Below are 26,451 nucleotides of genomic sequence, written 5' to 3' on the forward strand. Positions count from 1 at the left end.
CAATTTTGCAATAATTGCTGCATTGGGGAAAAGTGTTTTACATAACATTAAAGGAAACGTCTTCTTGCGCATTAAGCACACGCGTACATGAATTGTGCATCTGTTTTTACACTTGTACACTTGTGTATTACTTCTTAAATGTTTGCACACACATGCTTACAATGATAGTCAAACGAGAGAAATAAAAAACAATGCCAAAGCGCTGTCTCCATAGTTTACATTGAAATCAATGTTAATAATAGCTTTATGGCAAATTTATTCACCTGATTTTAAAACTGCGTTCATTAATAACACTCTGCAGTGAAAAATAAGCCTTTACCAATCACCAGCTCAAAACATTACATTCATTAGTTGTCAGCACTTTGCTTATTAAAACAAAGTGACAACAGCCTGAACGAAAAAAGGACGGAGAGGCGAGTAGCTATAAGTATTTAGTTTTTATTGGCCGTTTAGATAATAAGTGTTGACAGTACATGGAAAAGCATAGAAAGATTCAGATTATATCAAAAATGTAACTTGTCATTAAGTGTACAACTGCTCATATTTGTACTGTATATCAGACAGCATCAGTATCGATAGGTGATGCTCGTATATTAATAGTGTACCGTGACATATAACAATACTAGACCCCTTTAACCAGATCCTGTTTGATCAGTTCTCGACGGCAAAGCCATAGACTCCAACCAGCCAATGAATGCCCTGATGCGGTTGAACCAGATTCGTCCAGGGCTGCAGTATCGCCTGCTATCCCAGTCGGGCCCTGTTCACGCCCCGGTCTTCACTATGTCTGTGGACCTGGATGGAACCATTTACGAAGCATCGGGGTCCTCCAAGAAGACCGCCAAGCTCCATGTTGCCGTCAAGGTAACAGGACATTTTTACTAAAGGAGATTTTGAGATGTTGGCGCCCAAAAATTCCTTCTATGTTTCCATGTATGTATTCAGATTCTGTATGTGTGTGTTTGTGGAGGTGGGCAAATCCATGTAATCCTAAAGTGGTTGTGAACAAAAATGCTCTCCAGAGCAAAGAGCGGGGATAATCCGCTATTTGCTTCATTCCCATAAAAGGGTTAGGGTTACCGGTCTCTCTGTTTTCTGTTCTCGCCCTCTCTCTCTTTCTTTCTGTCATGTTTTGACCGTATGTTCTCTCCATCAGTAAACACAATCACCCATCAGGTCAAAAAAAGCAATTTTCTTTTTTCCCTGCTAAGAAAGAGCATGTCGATATGAATGCTTTCACTGACCTTATTTTTGGGAAGGTGGTATCATTCGAACCCTTTCACTATTCCATCCATCCATCCATTTTCTGAGCCACTTCTCCTCACTAGGGTCGCGGGCGTGCTGGAGCCTATCCCAGCTGTCATCGGGCAGGAGGCGGGGTACACCCTGAACTGGTTGCCAGCCAATCGCAGGGCACATAGGAACAAACCACCACTCACACTCACAGTCATGCCTACGGGCAATTTAGAGTTTCCAATTCATGCATGTTTTTTTGGGATGTGGGAGGAAACCGGAGTGCCCGGAGAAAACCCACGCAGGCACGGGGAGAACATGCAAACTCCACACAGGCGGGGCCGGGGATTGAACCCGGGTCCTCAGAACTGTGAGACTGACGCTCTAACCAGTCGGCCACCGTGCCGCCCTTTCACTATTTCAAAAGAAAAAATATAATAGTGCACTTGCCTTTGTATTTTTTATTTTTCTACACCAACACATCTTTCTCACGAACAGATATGACATTTCCTAACAATAAGAAAATATTAGCCATTGTTACCTATTGTTGTTTTTTTGTCAGATAGCTATTTAAGCTCCTGTTTAAGGTCATTGTCTTCTCCTTCCCTCCCGCAGGTTCTCCAGGCGATGGGCTACCCTACTGGTTTCGACTCAGACCTGGACCCCATGAGCTCGGACGAGAAGTCTGACAGCGAAGGCAAGAGCGAGACGTCCTCTCACACGAGCAATAACGTAACACACTCCTCAGACAGCTCCAACACACTGGAGGTGGGCCTCAAAAACAGAACAATCAAAGATGACCATTAACTCCTTTTTGCAAACAATCCAGGCAATGGCCAAGTCAATCATGGAAACGTTTGTTCTATTTACCTATGTGTAACCTCCTAAGGTGCGAACTCAGGGCCCCATACTGACGGCGAGTGGGAAGAACCCTGTCATGGAGCTAAACGAGAAAAGACGAGGTCTCAAGTATGAGCTCATCTCTGAAAGTGGAGGCAGCCATGACAAGCGCTTTGTCATGGAGGTGGGTGCTTCACACACACTAATAGAAGCTGGAAAACCAAAATAGAGTATGTTGTGGAGTTTGGCTATTTAATTCTGGTGGTGGAGAGGGGGGGGGCCAGAGCCAATCTATGGCCTGGGTGTCTTATTCAGCCTGCGAGAGCATTTAATCCGACCTTCCATGTGGAAAAACAAACAACATTTCTGTGGTTGGATCATGTTTTGTCAATACATTTAATAAAATAGCTGGTGCTAAATTAGGACCACTGAAAACACAAAATATATTTTGAGGTGATGGAATTGGAAGAGGCAAACAATGATACTCCTGCGTTACAGAAAATAAATTGATTACTAATCGTAATCATCACAAACATCATCATAATTTAGAGGGAGGCAGCAACCGTCATGTTTTGTTTGGTTTAACTCGTTCCGAGTGTGTTGCAATTGGATATATGTGCGCATCCTGCAATTAAAAGTTGGGGCAGCACACCCAGAAAACTGCTCAGGACGAGGCCAGCACCTGCTGAACTGACCCAGATGCTTTGGAAATGCAGAGTTGACTCCTTCTTGTGACTGACTTCAAGTCAGTCTTTAGATCAAGCTCCAAAATTGCATTGCTGTACAGATTATATGTTGCAGTGAGTTTTTTTGTTTTGTTTGTTTTTGAGTTTTTGACGAGCGGAAAAGGTCTCCCTGCTGCCTGTTTGCAGCTGTTTTTCAGACACTGTATGTAAAGATGCAAAATCAGCCATCTCAATTCGTCTCAGGTTTGATAAATGATATTGCACATACTGAATTTGGATATTTGCATGGACTAATCCGAGAACGTACAAAATGAACTGCGCAGCAATTTTGCGCGTTTTGCAGACACTTAGTGGAGCACCTTCCACATCTGTTTGTGTGAGCAATCAAATTTGCGGCTTTTTTTGCATGCAAATATTTACTCAATCAGGCGTATAAGTATGGCACTTGGAGGACTTTTTAAAACCAATGGCCACTGATGGGGAAAGAATTCAAACACAAAGATGAGCGTCAAAGGCTCTCTTGTACTCAGGCGGAATTGGCTAATGAAGTGCTATGCTACACACACACAGACACACACACATACACACACGGAGGAGCCAACTGTTCTCTAGTGCGGTCAATCAGTCAAGTTTGTTCATTGAGTGAGCCTGCTGTCGGTGAGGCGTGCTGTTTTCTGTCATGCCTCGCTGCTCTGTTGCTCTGCTGATTGATTAGCAAGCCTGCTCTGACAGCAGGGCATCGCTAAGCAAGTGAGCGTGTTTCCGCCAGACCTTAGTCGAGTTGTTGATTTCCGCTAAACACATGGTTTTGGGACAGCATTGTTGAGTGATAATTAGTTTTGAGAGAAAAAAAGGGATGCCACTAATTATATTCTCTACGTACGCCAGGTGGAGGTGGATGGACAGAAGTTCCGTGGGGCGGGCCCCAACAAAAAGGTAGCAAAGGCCAGTGCTGCTTTGGCCGCGCTGGAAAAACTCTTCTCTGGTCCCAATGCTGCTGCAAACAAGAAAAAGAAGCTACTGCCTCAGGTCAGGAAAAAAAACAACAGAACAGGACCTAATCAACAGCCAAATTGCCTTGCGATTAGTTACATATACTGTAACAAGGGATGTACTGATACCACTTTTTTCAGACACAGTACAAGTACTTACATTTGAGTACTCTCTGATACCAAGTACCAACACTTGATAATGCCATTATGTTTTGCAATTGTGATGAAAATGTGCTATATTTTCATCAAACATTGTTCAAAAAACCAAAACATGAACCTTTCTGGAACGTGGGGTTAAGTTTCACTCAAATATAACACTTTTTAGCGCAACAGCTTGTCTTGACTGAGATTTTAACATTCAACAGCATGTTTTTTTTATTATTCTTGCCACACAGTTTACTTTAATGTAGTCTGCAACACTTGTAAAATAAAACTGGCAAGACAACTGTGATACATTATCACTTCTCTATCTCTCTGGAATGGTGTATAAAAAGAGAGGGGTGAGTTCTTTTTTTAGAAGAGAAGCTTCTCTGCATTATCCACAAAGGCTGAATTGAAGCAACTGGACTATTTTTTTATTTATTTTTTATTTTTTTTGTCTAGTCTTGTTCATTGAAGACGTTTGACCTTAAATTCAAAAGACTTCCTCAGTTTTAATTTTTCAGGTATGAAGTCTCCCTATTTATGCTTCTGATGAATGTGTCCCCTGGGGCTTGTCACAATAGGGTGTTGTTGTTGTTGCCGTCCTGCACTGCTGGTAAATAACCATCTTGACTACGAACCGGTAGTTACTCACCAGGTGGCAAAATGGCTCATTAGGGCCATTTTTCCTTTTGAGTGAGACAATCTTTGGGGGAGGGATGTCATAACATTGTTATTAGCAGATGATAGGTGATGACTCAAAACACCAGCAGTAATTCATATCCAGAATTTCAACGTTATCGACCTCAAATGAATGTGCCTTCTGTTGGAGATACAAATGAACTGTTGACTCCAGACCCAAAGAAACTGCTCGCCAATATCCGTCCCTGTGCTTGTGTAAAGGCTGCTTGGTCTCTCCAATGTAGAGATCTTTGCACCCTCACTTCCCGCACTGCTTAAACAACATGGCTGAGTTTGCTTCTCAGGATTTTGTCCTACTTTTTTAAGCCCACTAACAACCTCAGACAGAAGCTGGTTTACCCCATAGATCAAGGGTGTCAAACTAATTTTTGTCGCCGGCCACATCTCAGTTATGGTTCCACTCGGTGGGCCGGTATGGCTGCAATCCCATATGATTGCCTCATATTATTTCATAAACATAAATTAATGGATAATTACTTTTGAAATCAGAAGCCAGTAAAAACTGTTTATTCAACTACAGTATGAATCAATTTCCTTTTAAAAGGGGGGTTGGTAACAAAAAATGCTTGCAATATCTCAATATTTTTAAAAGTGAAGCCAATTTGCAATTTTGCTATCTTAGCAAGAAACACAAAGTCGATGCACACTCTCGCGGGCCACATAAAATGCCGTGGCACCTGTGCCATAGATGATGATTTTGTCTCAGTTTACTGATTAATTGACTAATGTGAAATCTGGGCCTGTTTAGTTAAACACAAAGCTATTATTCTGTTGTATGAATCGCAAACACGTAGAAACACTGGTCTGCCTTCTAGTGAAAGAGCATTTAATTTTTCAGCCTGTCACTATATGTTACTGGTATAAATAGATGATCCAAGATATATTATTTGTTAACATACATTATCTGCGGGAAACGTGATGCATATAATCAATGCATTTGGCCCAGTGTGAGCGCACCCTTAACTCACAATTTACAGTAGCACGGAGATTAGCTGCCGAGAGTTGTTGTGCTGCTATCTGCCGTTCGTGCTCTCTAATTAGCAAACACACAACCGCTCTTTTTTTATGTGAAAGCTAATTCACCATGAAATCTCCATTGTGTACTTACATTCAGACCAAAGGAGCTTTGGCTGCGGCAGCAGCAGCCTCAGCAGTGGCAGCTCAGGTAGCCCGAGGAAGAGGAAGAGCCACCCTCGCACGGGGAGCTTTCGTCAGCGCCGCAGCACCAGGATACGTTACGCCAGGTAAGTCATTTTTGTTATTTATTACTAGATATCAAGTGTAATCAGTTTGTAAGATGTTACAAGTGTGCGATTTGACGGTGTCGCCGCCTCGTCAACAGGCTTCGGAACGCCGTACGCTTACAGCCCCGCCGCCGCCGCAGCTGCTCCTGCTTACGGTACGTGGGACTTGTTGTTTCCTGTTATTGCAGCGTCCACTTCCTGCCTGTCACTTTTCTTCCCACCCTTTTTTTACATGCAGGCCTCACTCAACAGCATCTGCAATCATCCTAATGGTTCAAAATCTTCTGGATTTGACTCTAACATCTTTCCTTCAAGTTTTTCGTGTTTGTCCAATTGATTAAATGCTGATCAGGGCTGCAGGCTTTCTGTCCTGTGCGCATGTGCGTTTGGTGTCTGGTGTGTGATCTTCAAAGGAATGTGCTCTTTGGCTAAGCGTCCACTCCCCACTTGATATTCAGCCAAGCACTGCTGTCTGACTTTCTGGTCCCTAGCTAAAATCAAACGAGTTGGTATTAATCCCAAAGGGAAATTAGAGTGCTCCAGCAGCTTCTATTCAAATATACGAGATAGAAGAAAAGGTGAAGGAAGTAGAGATGGGCGTAATAATCAATTAAATGATTGCTAACAAGTCTGTCGATTGTGCAGAATATTTGATTACTGCAACACCAGAGGTGCTGTTGAGTCTGTCTCAACTAGTCTGTCTAATGAAGATCAACCTAAAATCAGCTATGCGACATTGAACCCCGCTATGACATGAGTCTTCCAGGCTGCATAATTCTGCTCAATACAGTGCTGTCATTGAAACGGGAGACCAGAACTTTCACAGAAAGCTTTTTCTTTCCAATTTATTGTTTTGATTACAGATCATTTGACAGAATTTCTCCAAAGTTGGTCAAGGAAGTTTAGTCAGAAGCCCATTTCTTGTAGAAATATGATGAGGGGCTCGGTTAAGACTGTTCTGACATTCTCCGTTTTGAGGTTACGAACGGCACACGAGCTATTTTGCACAGTGTCGTAAGAATACGTCATCATCCACAAGAAGGCATAATCCTCCATACTTGCTGTTTTTCATTTCTTTGTGGTATATTTATGGCCTGGAAGTGTTTTTCATACAAAACATCACTGTAATTATGACTTCACTACTGCATTAGCGTAGGTTTGTGGTAGCCTATGACACATTCCTACTTGCATATAAATTTGGCTTATGTATCTGCCGTCGGAAGGGAACACCCTAAACAAATCAGAAACCATAAATCCATTGGGCTAACATCAGCCATAGCATAAGAATGAAACTACTGCTGTAGCCATCATGTAGTATTTAGACAGCGAACTAACACCTGCTGGTTGGAGCCAAGTAGAGGGGGTCCTCGCTTTACGATGGTCCCGACATTTCAAGGTTACGAAAGGTGCTCAATGAACTAGTTTACCGCCGGACTGATTGTTTCATACAGTATTTATGGCCTGGATTTGTTTTTCGTAAAAATTATTTCCTTAACTACGCCTGTATATTTATTTGAGTGTGAGTGTAAATCTGCAGCTATTTTGGGCCTTGTATTAACCGCAGAAACGCAGTCTGTACTGCTGTCATCTTTATTTCTGTTTAGATTAGCAGTGTGAGCTACTCACAGTCCCCACTGCAGTAAACAGGCCATAACTTTCCAGCTGCTAATTTTTTCCATGGGCCTCATTGCTAAGCACGGTCCGTTGGACTCATATACAGAAATGAGTTACAATCGTAGGCTAGTATATACGGTATTGTTGACCTATAAGAGCTCCATAGATCCACACATGGTCACGTACAGCCCATAGCGAGCCCTCAACTTTGGGGGTGCGCATTATACATGGGTGCGCATTATACACGAGAAATGACGGTACACTTCATGAAACCAGTTTATTTCTTTAAATTCTCTTTTATTCCATTTTTATATTCATGTTTTAGAATACAGTGCTTTTTTCCCTCTATTAAAAATGTAACAAAACAATTGTGACAGTCTTTGGGGGCAATTCGTTTCAGTGGGGAGCTGGTATGCGAGTAAATTGGGTTGTCAGCTTGGTCGCGGAGTAAATTGAACTCATGCGTCACGGTACCACAGTACGGTCCAAAGATTGAACCTTGGTATCGTCAGACCTTCAAACACATCTTTGTTGGAGACTTGTGTTAGTTCTTGCCAAAATTGAGTTGTAAGAAACGGTTCCCCCTTGCATCCTCTCTAGATGCTTTTGGAGCTCTTTGCACTGCTGAGTGCTATTCTAGTAATATTTATCTACCTTATTCACATCATTTTAGATGTCCAGATAGATTTGAAGAAAGTTGTGCTATGTTGCCTCACCTGCGTGCTACTGTTGTGAGCTATGATGTGCTGCCTGCTGGCTGATCATCAGAGCTTCAGCACGAGCTGATAGCTCTCACTAGTTTAAAGGAGGTCAATTCCCTATATGCTGTTTGAGGAAAGATTGGCGGACCTGAAAATTAGGATTGCACTTCCGCTCCCTCGCCTCATGCAAGTTGGTCAGCAGCTGTGTATTTAATAAGTCTTCCTCTGTGGAATTGATATGGGCAAATACTGTAGCAGTGAGGTCTGCTAATCCATGAACATGAAGAACCACTCTTATCGTTCTGATTCCCAACTTTAATACTGCGTCCTGCTTTCTAATCACGCACGAGCTCCGTCCGCTGCTTTAAGATGTGTAACAACTAACCCTGCTGCTGGCAACGCCTGCTCATCCAACCTCTGAGGAGCGTGCAGGGCATCGTCTCGTAGCTGAGCGTTTACAAACTCTTTTATAGGCCTCAACACTCACTCACGTAGAGCTGTGCTCTTCTCATGTCTCCCCTCTAGGTTTGCCCAAGAGAATGCTTCTGTTGCCCATCATGAAAGTACCCGCCTACCCCGTTCCCCACTACCACTTCTTTTAGACCACCAGACACACAAACCAAACGCTCCTACGAGTCTTTTTCCTCAAGGGACACTTATTCTTCTTTCTCCACACTCTCAGCGATTGGGAGAGGATTAAAGACTTCAGGTGTCAATATGGTGAAGTGTCTTTTTTATTTTTATTTTTCCCCCTAAAACATACTGCAGGTTTATATTTTGGAGTCAAAAACTTGAAGTATTTGTACTGTGAAATTTATACTTTGTCTCATCCTAAATTATATCTGTTGTTACTTTGTTTATTCTTTGCTTGGAAGGGGGTTACTTTTGGAATATGTGACACATAATCTGCAAAATATAAAACTAATGTGAGCTATGTGAGGGGATGTATAGGAAAAAAATCAATGTTGAATAAAGTTCATTTCCTGTAAAAGTGGAAATCTGACTGGTGCAATTGATTTTTTTTTAACAGCTTGTATTTGCTCTACTTTCAGTAAAAACTAAAGCGCTGCTTTTGCCAACGAGGTCTAATTGAAGCTGCGCTTAATGAGAGGACAATGAATTGCCAATCATTGATACTCCTGCCTTGTGCATGCGCATGGAATTTCAATCTTTTCTATTAATTGCATATCATCCCTTTTGGGGAGCTGAAAACAAGGAGACCATTTGTAAAGCTTTTAGTCAGATCCCGCATTCAGCTGCACATCCATTACCTCCCAAGGATTAAAACCTGCCAGGTGTCCCACAGAACATCACCTACAGCGCATGTGAGCGTCAGGCAGACGTGCGTCGTCGTATAAGCAGACGTGTTTTGCAGTACGGGCTCACGGGGAGGAAAGCAATGTCTAATCACTGGCAGTACAGAATGTTCTACTAATTTGTTCATTATTTCAGTATTGACATTTTCCAACTTCCTCACAAGGTAGAGTAAATTGATCCCACTTTGTTTTGATGGCTGTTTAGGTCTTTGAAAATAAGGGATCAGGATTTACCTAAATGGTGAAAATGAACAACCAAGCGATTTGTTGTTGTGTATGAATTTTAGGTGATGTACCAGTTTATTTCAATAATAATATATATATGCTGCTTTGTAACAAGAAAAAAATATTCTTGTTTTGACAGCAGAGATGGAATAAACGGCAGCAACAACAAATCAAGACAAATGGCAATTATTAATTCTTAATTAATTAGCTGATGGATTATTATGCCTTTCTTTGCTGCACTGCAAATTTATTAAAGGAATTGTTCTATCATGGTGGACTACTAGTTAGCACGGCTGAGGTTCGAAGCTCAGCTTTGGCGTTCCTTTGTGGAGTTTGCGGCTTCCTCCACCATTCCAAAAACATGCAAGTTAGGTTAATTGAAGACCCTAAATTGTTCATAGTTGTGAATGTGAGTCTGAAGACCACAGACTGTCAGGATCCACAACACCATCTCCTGTTCCGTCACACTCAGTACTGGCTCCACTGAGGGCTATGTGCTGAGCCCCCTCCTGTTCACACTACCGACCCATGACTGCTCAGCAAAATTCCCGAGCTCTCATATGGTGAAGCTGGCGGACAATGCAGAAGTTGTGGGACGCATCACGAACCATGATGAGTCCGAGTACAGAGAGGAGGTCGAACATCTGGTGGACTGGTGCAAAGATAACAATCTTTGGATCAATTTGAAGAAGACCAAGGAGAAGGTGTAGGACTTTCTCCAGAAGCTGCGTCGTGCCAGACTGGGGAGCGGTGTCTTGAGAAGCCTCTGCACGTGTGGTGGAGAGCATGCTTAGCAGCAGCATCATGGTGTGGCACGGCAGCTGCTCGGCTGCAGAAGGGAAGGCACTGCAAAGAACGAGAGAGAAGATTGTGGGGAACAGCCTTCACAGACATCTTCACCAGCAGATGCAGAAAGAGGGTTCTCTACATCATCAAAGATTCGAGGCACCCCACACACCCCTTTTCCATCCTCTCCCTTCAGGCAGGAGGCTACGGACCATCCAGTGCAGGACCACCAGGCTGAGGAACAGCTTCTTTCCGGAAGCTGTTAGACTGGGAAACTGGCACACACAGTGCTTTGCACCCCCAACATCAGCCCCCCAAAGCTCCCAATGCAACACTTCATTATTTTCACCACAAAGGACCATGGAAATATGATGTAAATAATGAAATTCAAGCCTCTGGCTTTTGTATTTCTGGTAGATCCAAATCCTTGCTGCATTTACTCCTTGGCACACATTCACAACTGCAAATGAGTATTTTCGATCTTTTGTATGTTGTTTTATTTTCTTATTCTATTTATATTTCACACATCTGGAGATTTATTAGGCTAATCTGAGAGCTTTAGTATCAAAATTGATGTCATTTCATGTGCAAATGTGTGTTGGTATGTTAACTCGAAAGGATGTTTGTCCGTATGTGCCCTGTGATTGTCTGGTGTCCAGTCAAGGGTGTAACCCCACCGCTTACTCAAAGTCAGCTGGGATAGGCTCCTGCTCATTCACGTCATGAGGACAAGGGAAATAGAAAACGGATCGCTTGAGGTCCACTCATTTGGTTTGTTTAACCAAACACGGAAAACAGGTTAGCGGGCTTCCTGCTGCAATACCATGCACCTGTTTTGAACCTGAACTTGCTGAAATTTTGTTTTCTGGTGTCTATGGACTCAAGTTACCTACAAGTGTATATCATTTATTTATACAAATATGAAATGATATGCAAACCTAAAGCAATTATATGCAAGCCTAAAAATCTGATATTGTCCTCTTTGGTGGCTTTGTGGTGACATCTTGTGTTTAAAAAAAAAAAAAAAAGACATTGTAGATGAATGTTCCTACGGGTGCTTTGTCATGTTCCCCTTTGCCATTCACCCGAACCGGGAGGAAGTGCTTAGACCCATTTTGCTGAATGCGGAAGTACAGTTGGTTGTGCATATAACGGATTAGCCATTAGCTGTAGCGTAAAGACGATATATCCATCCATCCATTTTCTTCCGCTTATCCAAGGTCGGGTCGCGGTAAAGACGATACACTTCCCTGCAATTGGCTGGCAAACAGTCCGGAGTCTGGCGCAAAGTCAGCTGGGATAGGCTCTAGCTTACCTGCCACCCTAATAAGAACAATTGCTATACAAAATGGATGGATAAAGACTGTATGCCAATTTTCATACTTGATATAATATATTTTTAATGATGACTCTCAACTTCCTATTAACCATTTTCAAATGTCAGACTATCCCTTAATAACTGGTGGCCAATGGAATTTAAACATACTAAATGCCACCCTGCCAATAACCTTTTTTTGTGTGTTGGAGCGTTTCCGAGAATGGTTCCAGTCCTGGAAGTGGCAGCGGTGCAAATGCCACCATAACTTTCATAGTAGTTAAAATCTCAATCTGTATGCAAGATGTGTCACTATCGTGTCTTTGTGTGTGTCGTTCCAGGGGGTCTTTTCATAGACAATCCCTTCTACCAGCCGCGGACCCTCGCGCCCTTCATCATCCACCTGGGCCCCCAGGATCTCTTCTCTGAGTTCTAAAGGAGACGGCAAGTTTTCGGACCCCCCCACCTCGTTACACGTTACCCTGCGGCGGCTCACACTTCCTTCCTGTTTTTTTTGGTTTTTTTGCCTTTCTATTTTTGCTGCTGCACTCACAGATTTCTAAACAAGCAGCAGAAGGTGACAGCTCCTCTCTTCTTCTTCTTCTCGATGAAGCGGAGACATCATGGTGGGAGGAGGAGGACTGTGAGGGTGAGGGGCGGGGCGTACTTTCCCCTAAAGCAATACTCGTATTTGACGAGAAAAGCGTGAATGGGCTGGTCTTAATAGCAATAGCAAACACATGAACTCCTCTCTTCAAGAAGAATGTCCAGCGACTTCATGCGGCGTTGCAATAGCTCGTCTTGATTGTATCCAAAATATGTGTGTGTGAGTGTGTGTGTGTGTGTGTGTACGTGTGGATATGACATACACACACATACATATATATATATATATATATATATATATATATATATATATATATATATATATATATATATATAAGTATGTAACTGTTTGTTGACTATAATATTACAACAATGTATGTATGTAAATACATTTTAAAGGATAACTTATTGGTATAAATTATTTTAGGATGATACAGTGAAATGTACCTATAATAACACACTATAGCTTTCTTCCAGTTTTCTATACACGAGCAAATTGTAGGAGAACCAATATTATTCCTATTAATCGCCGCTCTTAGAGTAATAATGACGCTCCCTTCCTTTCTGGATGTCGTTCTGAGCCTTTTCCAAGAGCTGCTCGCTTCCTCTGATCAGCTAATCACGCAGACACACAAACACACACACACACACACTTGCTGTCAGAAAGCACATGTTCTAAAGTCTCACTGCTGGCAGGGAATGCGCTACGTGTTTATTTGTTGTGTGTACATGTGTGAGTTTTGAGTGTGTGCTCATCTGTGAAACATGTCCAGTCAGCTCTGAGGGGCATTTGCTCGTTCACCTTCAGAAGCAAAAGCACACACATCGCACTGCATACTGACTTGATATTGTACGAAAACACGGATTTCTAGCTAACTCATTGCACATCTAACTTTTCAACCTAACTAATTAGGAGTTAATGCTGCATCATTAGGGTAGAAAGTGTCCTCTTAACATCGGAATGTGGTCGGAGTATTCATTGGCTGTTCTTTGACACTTTTGGAATATTAGTCCTTTCAATTGCCATTTCTTTAGTTTTGCTGTGTGTAGTTCAGCTGCACGTACGTACGATTTCACATGTGCGGTGTGCTGCGTCGTAGCGCCGTTGCACACATTTACCGTCATTGTAGGGACCGGTTGTGTTTTCAAGGGCTTGCTTGTTGGTTGGTTTGTTTGCTGTATTTTGATATCACATGAATAATGGAGAATTGAAATGAGGGCGTTAAAACGAAATTTACACGCAAAAAAAGTGTACTGATTCGAATTTAAACTTCAAAGTTGCCTACTAAAATCATTTCAGTTTAACAACAATTTAAAGGTCCCACGCCATCAATTTTATCGAGGGAGGAGCAAATTGCTCAGAGGATGTTGGCGAAAATATAAAGAGAGTATAGAAGCTCCAGCTCGCTCTTATTCAATATGTGTCCACGTGCGATCCTCGTCGCTGACGCACATTTTGGTGACAATGACGTCAAGCTTCGCTATGTCATCCACAGGTACATTATAAATGATAAATATAGTTAAGTGTTGTTGTGTCACAGACTCATTTTGACCCATGTTATGCATACAACTTGAAAAAAAACAAATGTTGATATCGAATGGGACCTTCTGTATTGCTGCATACCCACCCCCACCCTCCAAAAACAAAACAAGTCATGTTTATTCCAGGTATGATATGGAGTTTTCCGTGCCACTCTAATTGATCAATGAGGAACGAATCACAAGCGGGTCGGATCCATTCTTTCTTTGAGAAAACGGCATGTCTTTCAAAATCCTTCCTAGTATGCATACTCATAACAATCTGATCCACGCTACACAGTACATCCTGATAAAAATCTCATCCAATCAGTAACTGCACAATCTCCCCATTTCGCAAGCAATGTACAAGGTAGAATTGAATTGTTCTTGCTTCACACCTCTTCTGTCATTGAACATTTGCGGTTTGTCTTGTTTTAACGTGAACATCACCAACCTTTTTGAAATAGAGATGTTTTCACCTCTTGAGATCCTTTCATTGACTTTGCAGATGAGAAATATTTCAGCTTTGGCGGAGGTCTAAATTGGCCCATAACTGTAGTACATACTTACATTGTTTGCTTGTGGCACAATTCCATTTCGATTTGTATCCCTTCAAATCAATGAGCAGTTTCAGGCTTCTCTCATCGGCACAGAGAAGCTCAGGTTGAGGAGAGTTTGGAACTTTAAGTGGAAAGTGACCTTCTCCGCCATTTGAAGTCTTTCCCCTCCTGCCTGGTCTCTGCTCTGCGCTGCCCTGTGTGTGCCCCCCTGCCCTCGCTCCAGATGGCCCACATTAATGAGGCAGACAGTGAGCAACCTCCTCATTTCCCTCCAGACTCCAGTCACACGGTAGCAGTCACTCTGGCTGCGCATGCATGCGCATATATATATATATATATATATATATATATATATATATATATTTAAATGAGTTTGACACTTGTATGTTATATGTTGCCCTTGAATAAGGTTGGGAGTTTGCCCCAACCGTAAAAGGAGGAATTTTGGGATTAGTAGTTTTCCCTGGTACTAAACAAAAACTGGGAAAATTCAGTCAAATACAGAAAAAAATAGTCTACCCAAAAATAAGATAAAAAGGAAAGTGGAGGGCACTGCCACAAGACAAATCTCAGTCAATCAAATACCAGCCATCTAGGCGACCAGTCCAAGCGGGTGACAGCGTGGTTGTAGCTCTGCTTCTCATAGCTTCTTTAAATAGCAAACTAGTTAAGAGTCGACGGCCACCCACGTAGTGTACTCTCATTTTAGCCTCAATCGCTTCAAAACTTAAGACTATGAATCGACAACTAATTCCACACAAACGACTGATATCTTACTCGATTATTATGACCATTCCTTGTGAAACGAGTCTTTAGTTCACATGCCAACCCAGTAGAGGGCAAGATCAGATCAGCCGTTCTAATTGAGATGTCATGTGTGTGACATTTAATTATAAAAAGCTCAGTAGAGACACGTCACACACAAGTATGCAAAAGTTGACAAATGGAAAATGTAAATGTCCCCACGTTTGGTGACGACTCCTCACATTTTGCGGTTGGTAGCAGTAGCAGTAGAGTGGCACTTTGATTTACAAGTTCAATTTGCTTCACTAGTAACTCAAATAATTTGTATCTCAAATCAGATTTCCCCACTGAAATGAACAACAAATTGTAATGTGTTTTCAACGTGGGTTTTAAAGAAATATAGCACTCTACAGTACTGTATTCTACTTTTCTACATACATAAAAATAATACACATAGATTTGTTCATGAAACATGAGGACCATCACAACTAAGTTGCAGTAATATAGGTTGTTTTCTGCAGTGTATAAGGAGCCATTAGCCTGTCTATGGCATTTCCCATTGTGTGTTAGTATTAAGCTAGCCGACTTTTGTAAGGCAAAGTTCTGCTGTTTGGTTTAGGTTTATGTTTAGTTATCCAGTCAACTTCAGCTGGGAGTAGCAATACAGCTTGAAGCAAGCTCTCTAGGCATCTATTTTTGAAAAACTGTTGGCTAGCATGCTCAGGGAGGATAGAATATACGTCATCCGCCTCTTATCAGCACTCACATTGTTTGGACCCATGGTTCGATTTTTTTTCTTTTTTTATATAGAAAAATACTTGCCTGAACCTTGTTCAGCTTTACCTTGTCAAATTTTTGCTTGCAAGACAAAGCAAAAGAAAACAGAAAAAAATCAAACAAGCAACATAACTCAGTGGCGGCACGGTGGGCGACTGGTTAGAGCATCTGCCTCACAGTTCTGAGGACCAGGGTTCAATCCCCGGCCCCACCTGTGTGGAGTTTGCATGTTCTCCCCGTGCCTGCGTGGGTTTTCTCCGGGCACTCCGGTTTCCTCCCACATCCCAAAAACATGCATGGTAGGTTCATTGAAGACTCTAAATTTGCCCGTAGGTGTGAATGTGAGTGCGATTGGTTGTTTGTTTGTATGTGCCCTGCGATTGACTGGCAACCAGTTCAGGGTGTACCCCGCCTCCTGCCCGATGATAGCTGGGATAGGCTCCAGCACGCCCGCGACCCTTGTGAGGAGAAGCGGCTCAGAAAATGAATGGATGGATGGATGGAACATAACTCAAAGAACTCATAAGTTGGGGCACTTATAAGTCAAGGCACGACTGTATATGTTCCACAAACGGGCAGTTTGTTTGTTGCTTCTAATTTGAGTCGGGTATAGCTTTGAAAAAGCGCCTGCATGTATTTTTTTGTGTGGATCTTCACTTTTCTATCATTAAAAAACTTTTTGGCATCTGAAGCGTCAAAAGATTTCCATGCTTGGATGCAGCAATATGTTCTCGAGTTGGTGCGTGTTATCTCTTCATCCACCTGCCAGTTGGGGAAGAAAATATTGCAGATACGCAGGATGTGTTTTCATCCACGCGCCAGAGATTCTGAAGAAACACGTCAAGGCGTCACACATCCGCCGTTGAGAATTATGTTGATCTTGTGGGATTCGAAGAAAGTTTACTCTGCCTCCTCCAGACGTCTTGTTGAAATAGCCGCATAATGGTTTGCACTAGATGGCAGCAGCCAGCAGAGGGCGCCAGTAATTCATGCCTAACTAGCCCGCTACCTAAACTGGCTGCAGAAGAAATCAGAGCAGTTTGATGTAAATTTTGCAAAACAGTTACGTTTCAGAATTTTTCGTAATGCGGCATAGTCTTTCACGTACCTCAGCTAACGTAGTAATGAAGTCATAATAACAGGAAATATTTGTATGAAAAACACTCTAAATATGAAACAATAAAATGAAAAACGTTAAGTATGGTGGTAACTCCATGTATTCTTTAGCCGTCCAGCATACTAGTTCTTTGCTCTTCATTCGTAACCTTGAAACATCGCATGTCAACCGAACGTCTTTAAAACCACAGACTGGTGGCCAGTGAACAGAGTGAGGTTCCCCTCGTTGGTGAAATTAGCATTCTGTATTCTTCAACCTTGTTACTTTCTAAAAGAGGGGTAGTCAAACTTTTGTGCTCAAGGGCCAGAGGAGATTATTTTTTTTTGTAATGCAATATCCATATGTGACAGATTCTACTGGCCACATCAGTTGTAGATGATTTAAGTGAATTCTAATCAACCTACTCCGACTGACTGACGACCAAAAGTCAGCTGGGATTGGCTCGAGCTCACACGCCACCCTGATGAGATGGGAAATGGATGTTTTCTTCTTGCGTGTGCTCATGTAGCCACTGATGGAAAGTAGTGCCGGCAGAAGCCGCAAAGCGTATTTGTGATCGCTTTCTCATGCAGAAAGAGATCACAAATAGATCCGGCATCAACTTTCACCTCCGCAGCTGACCAGAATAACTGCGGATCATATCATTTTCCTGCACGCGCGCATGTGTGTGTGTGTGTGTGTGTGTTTGCAGGGGGTGGGAACAGTATCCACACATTGCACACAAGCACACACTCATTTGTCCACACATGAAGCATGTTGCAGCACAGCACACATACCTGCTGGTCAAGGTTCAACATGGTCCTGCTAAAGGATGAAACATTTAGTTTGGGAATGTACACAATGTTGTTCTAGTGATTGTAGAGTAGAATGTATTTACTCATTGAGTAAACAAACATATTAATACGGTCTATATATGGACACATGCATATATATATATACTGTACATTGATACTGTATACATTTTCAACTTGAAATGTTTTTGGCGCTTCACATTTGTTTTCTTCCATTTTTATTTCAAACATTGTGACAAATTTAGTGTGTCTTATGATCTTGTAAATATTTGTTTTGTTTTGTTTAAAAAAAAAAAAAAAGAGATTTTGGGAAGATGCTGCCTCTGAAACTATGAAGCGATATTTAACTCTCACAATCTATTTAATTCATTGACGTGTGCCGAAGGAGGTAAACGACAACAAAATGGAGGTGATTAGAATGTGCTGTGTTCACTGTTTGGTAGCCATGTTCACAGCAGTGCTACTTTGCATTTCTTCACCTCATTTATGCTTGTGGGAGAGAATAATAAAAGAGAGCGAGTGATGAATCATTATATATGACTACTTCTGTACTAATGGTCAACTAATTGGATTCACAAAGGCTGCTTTTATCTTGATAATAATAAAAGAGAATGCAATAAAGTTTTCGAATAATATTCTCAAATATTGTAGAGTTCTATTGTTTTTCCCCATTCAAAATTTGACTTGGTTAAAATAACATATTATAATATTAATATAAATTGGCAAAAATATAAGTTTATACGGGTGTCGGTTCTTGTCCGTAGAAGAAGAAGAATCACCTTTATTGTCACGAACGTGCATGCATGCACACAAAATGTGTTCTCTGCATTTTACCCATCACAGTGAACACACACACACTTCAGAATCAGAATCATCTTTATTTGCCAAGTAAGTCCAAAAAAGCACACAAGGAATTTGTCTCCGGTAGTTGTTCGTGGAACACACTGGAGCAGGGGGCAGCTTAAGGCAGGGGGCAGTTCGGGGTATCAGTGTCTTGCTCAATCGGTCTGTGACTCTCGCAAAATCACATGGAATTCAATTCAAGTTGAGAGAGAGAGGAGACAGAGAGAGAGAGAGAGAGAAAAAACACACTTTTAGGTCCAGGATCATTGGGAAAACATCCACAGGGTTCATCATCCGGAGCCAAAGATAATAATAAACTAAACTTTTTCTAGTGGGTCAATTTTTGTCAATTTCAGCAACCTGTAACATTTTTATTTATTATTATTATTATTTTTTTTAGGTTACAAAAAATAAATAAAATAAATAGTTAGGTCCTGGATAACCCAGAAACCGCCCTCACACATATCAGTGGTCCTGGCCCAACACAAAAGTAGTAAACCTAAAAAACCTAAAAGTCAATGTGTATTATAGTTGTAGTTTTTATAGTGTATTATTATAATTTTACTTTATAATGAGTGAAACATCAATCAATGTTAGTGTAGTTTTAAAAAAATTACGTTATTTTATATATTTTCGAGTGAGTGAGATGTCAATGTTAGTACTGTACATAGAGTTTGGCTTAATTTAAAGAGTGGGGCTCAGAGTAGAGCCGCTGCTCCTCCACATCGAGAGGAGCCAGATGAGGTGGCTGGGGCATCTGATTCGGATGCCTCCCCGGTGAGGTGTTCTGGGCACGTCCCACCGGGAGGAGACCCCGGGGACGACCCAGGACACGCTGGAGAGACTACGTCATTCGCCTGGCCTGGGAACGCCTCGGGATCCCCCCGGAAGAGCTGGATGAAGTGGCTGGGGAGAGGGAAGTCTGGGCGTCCCTGCTATAGCTACTGCCCCCGTGACTCGACCTCAGATAAGCGGTAGAAAATGGATGGATGGATTAATGTAAAAACGTCACTTATTTCAATTTATGTACATTTATTTTTTTTCACTTGAATCAAAAATAGTATTGTATTCATATTCAACCTTTTTTATTTTGTGAAAAATCACTTTTAGCCTAATCGTATATATAAAAAAAAAAAATTACATTCAGTTTACATGCTAAATGTATTTTTCTTATCAATCTGTAAACTTATTTTTTTTTTCTTTTGTTAAAAAAAGATTTGGGCAAGAATAGCATAAATCTATCTCTGTATCAATCTAGTTATCTATGGGTGCCTGCATTCATTCATCCATCCCATTTGCGTGGGTGAAAGTGAGGACAGCGAGAGGAAGTGGGCGGCGTCTAGCCGATGGCATCACGGTGACATCTGCTCTCAGGTATCGGCGTCACACCTGCTGCTGTGCAACCTGTCAACATTTCAGATGGCCGCTGAGACTCCTCACCGCTTGCAACAATAAACAGTAACAGACCTGCAAGCATGCTGCACACTTTACACACCTCATTGTCCTTGTAGTTTGCAGTGGTGTAGAAGTGCATTGCATCAGACTGGGAACTTTCTATTTTTGACCCATCTCATGTACAGTGGAAGGAAAAAGCGTATGAACCCATGGGAATTTCTTACATTTCTACATAACTCTAAAACTATTTACTATTTTCAACACCTCACCCTGGAGACATCCTAAGCAGATGCCCCAGCCACCTCATCTAGCTCCTCTCAATGTGGAGGAGCAGCGGCTCTACTCTGAGGCCCTCCCGGATGACCGAGCTTCTCACCCGGACGCCCTGCGGAGGAAACTCATTTCGGCCGCTTGTATCCGGGATCCTGTTCTTTCGGTCATGACCCACAGCTCGTGACCATAGGTGAGGGTAGGAACGTAAATGGCCTGGTAAATTGAGAGCTTATCTACTTCTTAACCACAACGGGCCGATACAAAGTCCGCATCACTGCAGACGCTCCACCGATCCGCCTGTCGTTCTCCCGTTCCATTCTTCCCTCACTCGTGATTATGGGGTACCGAACCCCGATATGGGCTGTTCGGTCCGAGTTTGGTCCGCATTGCTGGCCCTAAGTCGGACTGGTTTCCGCTGAGGGTTGGACTCCGCCAAGGCTTCCCTTTGTCACCGATTCTGTTAACGTTGATGGACAGAATTTCTCGGCGCAGAGGGTTCCGGTTTGATGGAGTCAGTATTGCATCTCTGCTTTCTTGCAGATTATGTGGTTCTGTTGGCTTTATCAAGCCGTGATCTCCAACTCTCACTGGAGCGGTTCACAGCAGAGTGTGAAACAGTTGGGATGAAAATCAGCACCTCCAAATATGATACCATGGTCCTCAGTCCTCACATTCAGTAAAGCAGATTTTAAAAAAGGGTGTATCAATAGTTTATCATATTGTAATATGTACTTACTGGAATAATAAAATCAATATTTATACTTATGAGACAGGTTTATCATCATCCAACACCACTTGTCATGTTTTATGAATAGCAAATAGAAGCTTTCAGTCCATCCTATTTATGAGCACGCACACAAAGAAACAAAGACAGACAGTGTGGGTTTCATATATTTATACTGAAGCTTGTAAAGTCACCACAATGCATCCTACACTACTACAATGTCCACACATGGTTATCAATGTTTGTTGTTGTTGTATGGTAAAGCTACATTTTGGCGTTGTCATCATTTCAAGAAAACAGCAGTCAAAGTCGAAACACACCGGTGGATTATTCAACAGCAGCAGGTAGGCAACGTTAGGTCGACTTAAAGAGTAGAAAACCATAAAGAAAAACGTCATCATTTATATTTATATATATTTATAATATACACAAGCCAGTGCCAGCCTGAAGAAAGGCTGCTTTTGTCTTTTCTCTTAATGCAAACGGCAGCACTCTGTTCAACCTTCAACTCGAGATGCAATTTACACTTGCGATGCAGTCAACAAAACACCACAACCTCCTTTCGGGCCTGCCCTCACTCACACACTCACTCACTCACTCACTCATTCACTCCCAGGTTTTCTGGTTACCTGGCAAACATTGCTCAATGACACCTGTAGAGACCACTCCCTCTCATACTTTCATGTCAAATGGGGACCTCTGTCTCTCACACACAGGTTTTTCTGAGTTGTGTGCATCAATTTTCAGAATGACACTTGTGGAGACCACCCTTTCAAGATATGACATATACACATTGACACGCCTTCTAAATGACACTTTTGGGGACCACCCTTGTACAGAATATACACACATGACATTTGGAGACCCCTCTTTTATGAATGACAGTTACTCACTTCATTCTGTCAACACACAAAAATCTTTTTTCATGAATCCAGGGGATCAAACTTTGTAAAAGTCCCAAACATGCACAGCTTTTCGTGACTTACGTTGACCAACTCCTGAATGACACTTGTGGGGACCAGCCTTTCGAAAGGTAACACTCACTCACTCACTCACTCACTCACTCAGGCAAATAAGCCTGCAAAGTATATTGTGATGCAATAAAGTGGTACAATCCACAGAAGGGTACCAGAGGCAGAAAAAGAAACAACCAAAAGAGAATAGAACCACAAACACACATTGTGTTTTTAATGTTTCAATATTAAAAGGGTGTATTTTTCCAATTGTAATAATGACTTAAGAATGTTAAAAAGAACCTGGAATATTTACTTCCTATGCGAAATCTAGTTTTGTTCAACTGTACAGCATTTCCCTACCGCGAACACCAGAAATCTGCGAGGAAGTGACACCCACACTAAAAAAGGTGTTTCGTTGTTGAACAATGCCACAAGATAGCCAAGAAAGGTCTGCACAAAAAAAAGAGCAAATAGTTGAGTTTTTCAACAATTAACACAATGGGTTAAAAAAAACCATTACTAGCTAATCAAAAATGTGGAAAGCCCTGTAAATCCTTCCGTGGAACTGAGGCGTTTTCCTGTTTGTTGATTTCCATTTGTATGGCGGGGAAGTAAACCCCAAGTCAGAGCACGCTGCAATCGAAACTGAGGACTGACACCGAGACTTTGTATTAGTAGTTGTCATTTTTTGCTCCTTTTCTCCAAATTAGCCAAAGCTAGTAGCACTTGTAATGTGTTGGCATGTGCTACCAACAAGCCTTCCATTTGCGTGTGTGCTGCAGTCAAGAAAGTCAGAGTCAGCGCAGCGCCCTGCACTTCAAAGTATCTGCCAAGATCTAGGGTTGGCGAGCAGGTGGTGCTCGGAAGCAAGGGGGGAGCGGGTTCAACAAGCTTTAACACACGCACAGGAGTTCCATAGCGATGAAGAGCCAAAGCAAACAGCCATCCATCCACTTTCCTTTTCGTGAAGGTTAGGGTGACATTTGCAGCAGTGCCACTTCAAGAACTGGAAGCATGCTAACAAAAAAGGTTATGGTCAGGGTGGCATTTAGTACATTTAACTTTGGTTGACATATGAGTGAAAGATGCATAAATCTGATTATTAAGGGATAACCTGACATTTTGAAAAATGCTTAAGAGGAGGTTATGAGCAATACATTAAAAATACATTAAATCAAGTATGAAAATTGCTTTCGGGTTTTCATCCATCCACTTTCTAGAGAATGTGGCGGGGTACACGCTGGACTGGTGGTCAGTCAATAGCAGGTCACTTTTAGACAAACAACCATTCACGCCTCCAAAGCAAACAGACAACGTGAGTAAATGAACGAGGTTGCTTATGTTTGTGTGAAGGAATCGCGTACGCTAAATTTTCATCTTCATGGCAAAAAGTCGTCATCTTCTCTGTGGTGCCGTTCACACCTTAGAACATTAAACATTATGTCTTATCGTCCATGCATGCATTCGTGCTTTTTCTCTCTGTATTTCCTACACAACACACTTGGAATCAGTTCATTATTTAAGCATTCACACACACACACACACTCGTTACACAAACACATCTATGAACATACATAGACAAAAGAAAAAGTTGTACATTACAAAAAAAAAAAAAAAAAAAAAAAACTCATCTAACAGGTCTTGTACCGAAAACTGTCTTTTAGATTGTGCCAGTAGTTTTTTTTTTTTTTTTTTTTTTTTTTTTGAGAGGCAGGAAGGAGGGTGTGTGTGCATCTGTCATGTTACCATGGTTACAGTTAGGTCCAACCTTCCTCCTCTTGTTGGGTCATATCAGCAGTAACAAGGACACAAACCAAACAGTGTATGTAAGTGAGACCGCTGGACGGGGGAGTGGCAACAAAGTTTTTTTTAAGCCCCTTATGTCAGTGCACTTGGTTGGCAAGCGACAAGCGTTCGAGTTCTGGGTGACACAAATGAGACCCAGGCGGGTTAGGTGGTCTCCTTGCCCTGGGTGCCCGTGACTGTTTTGATGGAGCTAAGCGTTCGGTTGAACCAGGTCTTCTTGGCCGCCTGGACCTCGTTGAGAGCCAGACCGAGATGGTGCTCAAGGTCCTGATGATGGAGGAATGACAGGAAAGTCAGCATGGAGCGAGCAAAGAGTTTCACATTTAAGGACGTCCACCGAGCTCAACTTTGACCTTTTTAATATTAACAGCACAATACCACGATGTTGCCCAAGCAATATTTGTATAATGAGACATGGCTTTGGCCTAAATACAAAACAGAAGAAAGGAAGAAATCTATGAATTTGTGAATGCTGAACTGCAGCGGTTCATAAACAAAATTACTACATATACATATGTTTGCAGGTGATCTGGAGAGAAATTAATGTGTTGTTTTATACTGGACAATACGTTTGAGTGTAATTTTATTATGGAAGAAAAAACAATCATTTTGGTGGTTTTTTTTGCATTTCAATTCATTTCAATGGGGACTTGACAAACAAACTTGAGACGCGAGGGTGCTGTAGTTATGCTTATGCTGTAGTCCATATTAAAAAGCCCCAAAAATTGTTGTCCTCAAATTTAAAATGACATTCCTACTTATCATTTTCTTTACCTCGGCCAAAGATGTTATGTTTTGTGAAAGGCTGGCCCAAACATCTATAAAACTTTAGAATCCACAAATGATCATTTTAATATTTACTATAAATTGATGACAAAGGAAAACTGGTTTGACAATAAAGCCCCAGAAAATACATTTTGTAAAATAACAGGAAAATAATTTTGAAATGTTTAAATTAATAAATTTGAAAAAAAAAAAAGTGAACTACAGAACATTTCTTTCAAATCCCTCAGTTAAAAGAAACACATTTTTTTTAAAATAACATTGTAAGCGCCTACATAATCAAAAATCTAGTTCGATTCATCATAAACTGTAGACAGGAAGTTGCACAGAAGCAAACAAATGGTGATTACGAACATAACATTCTTTGCGGATGAAAAAAAAACAGCAGGGGGCCTCTGGTTACTGAACTCCTTACATTTTTTTCTTTATATGTTTGAATTAGTAAGAGGTGTCTTGGTGTGCGCACTATTTATTTGCAGTCCAGTCGCAGAGCGGTGAACATCCGCTCTGGAGGGAGTTTTAGCCTTTTATTAAGACAACTGGCAACCTTTTTAGATTGTGAAAAAATGCATATTATGCCACTTTTAAAAAAGGACCACGTGATGGTGAGTCTCAAACAAAATGACTGCATTTTTATGAACAACCCTCCACTCAAATAAAAAAACTTACGCCAAACTGGCCTGTTGCCATGGCAGCACACAACAGTCGAGATAAGGTGTATGTCATGTTTTTTAGGCTGCCTACAGGGTGCGTTTAAGTACCTGGATCTTGCACTCGGCCTCCACCAGCTGCAGTTTGGTCTGCGCCAGTTCCAGCTCCATCTCCCTCAGCTGGTTCTTCAAATCCTCCTTCTCCTCATCCGTCTCCTCGCCACCTCCGGGGGGCGCCGCGGATACGGCCGCCCGAACGCGACCTTCCTTGTTAAAAAGGTTGCTGCATTTGTCACAGCCTTCCACTTTGGCCTGGGGAGTAGAGTACAGTAATCAACAACGGTACTCTGCTGGACATAAAAGACTGCAGGATAAATGAAGGAACTTGAAGTCTCTTGTTTGTCATATGTAACAAAAAGGAGGAAATGGTAACTAAACAAACAATGTGTCCTTCTACCTTTGTACGAGAGCAAGAACTAAACTTATTTCCTCATAGAGTGGCAGAGGGCATTGATTAACCCATCTGGAAAGAGTAATAGGCATCATTTGGGTTGGGGGTGTGTGAATGTTTAAGCAAATCCAATTTTCCTGATAACAGCAAAGAGTTTTACAAAATTTTAAACAAATGCCTATTTAAAATAATATAGATTACAGTGTAATAAGCATTATATTCAAAGCGACATTTTGGTTGTATGTTTTAAAGTGGACCAGCTTATCCTCCAGAATGCTCCACACTGCACTTTGTCTGAACTCCATCGAAAACTTCAGCTTTACAGATGCCACGCGTGTTCTGGTGTCTGCTGTGGTCACGTCTACCACAACACATGATCCTCTTCGGTTAGACAGGGGCTTCTGAATGCTTCCAAATGTGCACTTTATCGAAAAGTCATGTTCTTTCCAAACCTCAAAAACAGAACCTTGGAATTCAATCATCTATCAATATTTTCAAACTCGTCAGTAATCGTCTCTGTCACTTTAAGTGGAATCTTAATGATCAGCTGAGCCGTAATGTGATTCAACCATTTTTCTCATTAACACGACTGTAACTTTCCATTACACATAATTCACTGCGCGCGCCATTATTCTCCTCCATTGGTTATAATTGCTGGAAGG

General features: G+C 41.7%; 2 protein-coding genes across 16 annotated transcripts in view; one reads left to right on the plus strand and one right to left on the minus strand.

Moving 5' to 3' along the window:
* The window catches only part of strbp (spermatid perinuclear RNA binding protein), an 85,259-nt gene extending 70,857 nt beyond the window's left edge, over positions 1–14,402 (plus strand). For 6 of the 8 annotated variants that reach the window (XM_061799708.1, XM_061799706.1, XM_061799707.1 and 3 more), the window contains 7 exons: positions 656–864; positions 1,849–2,001; positions 2,123–2,257; positions 3,648–3,788; positions 5,709–5,838; positions 5,937–5,993; positions 12,137–14,402. In XM_061799708.1, coding sequence (XP_061655692.1) covers positions 656–864; positions 1,849–2,001; positions 2,123–2,257; positions 3,648–3,788; positions 5,709–5,838; positions 5,937–5,993; positions 12,137–12,231 — 920 coding nt within the window. In that variant the 3' untranslated portion in view covers positions 12,232–14,402. Of the gene's footprint in view, positions 1–655; positions 865–1,848; positions 2,002–2,122; positions 2,258–3,647; positions 3,789–5,708; positions 5,839–5,936; positions 5,994–8,678; positions 9,152–12,136 lie in introns of those variants that run through there. The other 2 variants (XM_061799704.1, XM_061799711.1) reach the window with 2 other exon arrangements.
* Positions 14,403–21,299: 6,897 nt separating this feature from the next.
* The window catches only part of LOC133465283 (rab GTPase-activating protein 1), a 104,674-nt gene continuing 99,522 nt past the window's right edge, over positions 21,300–26,451 (minus strand). For all 8 annotated transcript variants that reach the window (XM_061747918.1, XM_061747916.1, XM_061747917.1 and 5 more), the window contains 2 exons: positions 25,450–25,650; positions 21,300–24,172 (listed from right to left, as the gene is read on the minus strand). In XM_061747918.1, the coding sequence (XP_061603902.1) occupies positions 24,050–24,172; positions 25,450–25,650 (324 nt within the window). In that variant the 3' untranslated portion in view covers positions 21,300–24,049. The remainder of the gene's footprint in view (positions 24,173–25,449; positions 25,651–26,451) is intronic.

This window comes from Phyllopteryx taeniolatus, chromosome 15 (genome assembly GCF_024500385.1).
Source record: "Phyllopteryx taeniolatus isolate TA_2022b chromosome 15, UOR_Ptae_1.2, whole genome shotgun sequence".
Lineage (NCBI taxonomy): Eukaryota > Metazoa > Chordata > Actinopteri > Syngnathiformes > Syngnathidae > Phyllopteryx > Phyllopteryx taeniolatus.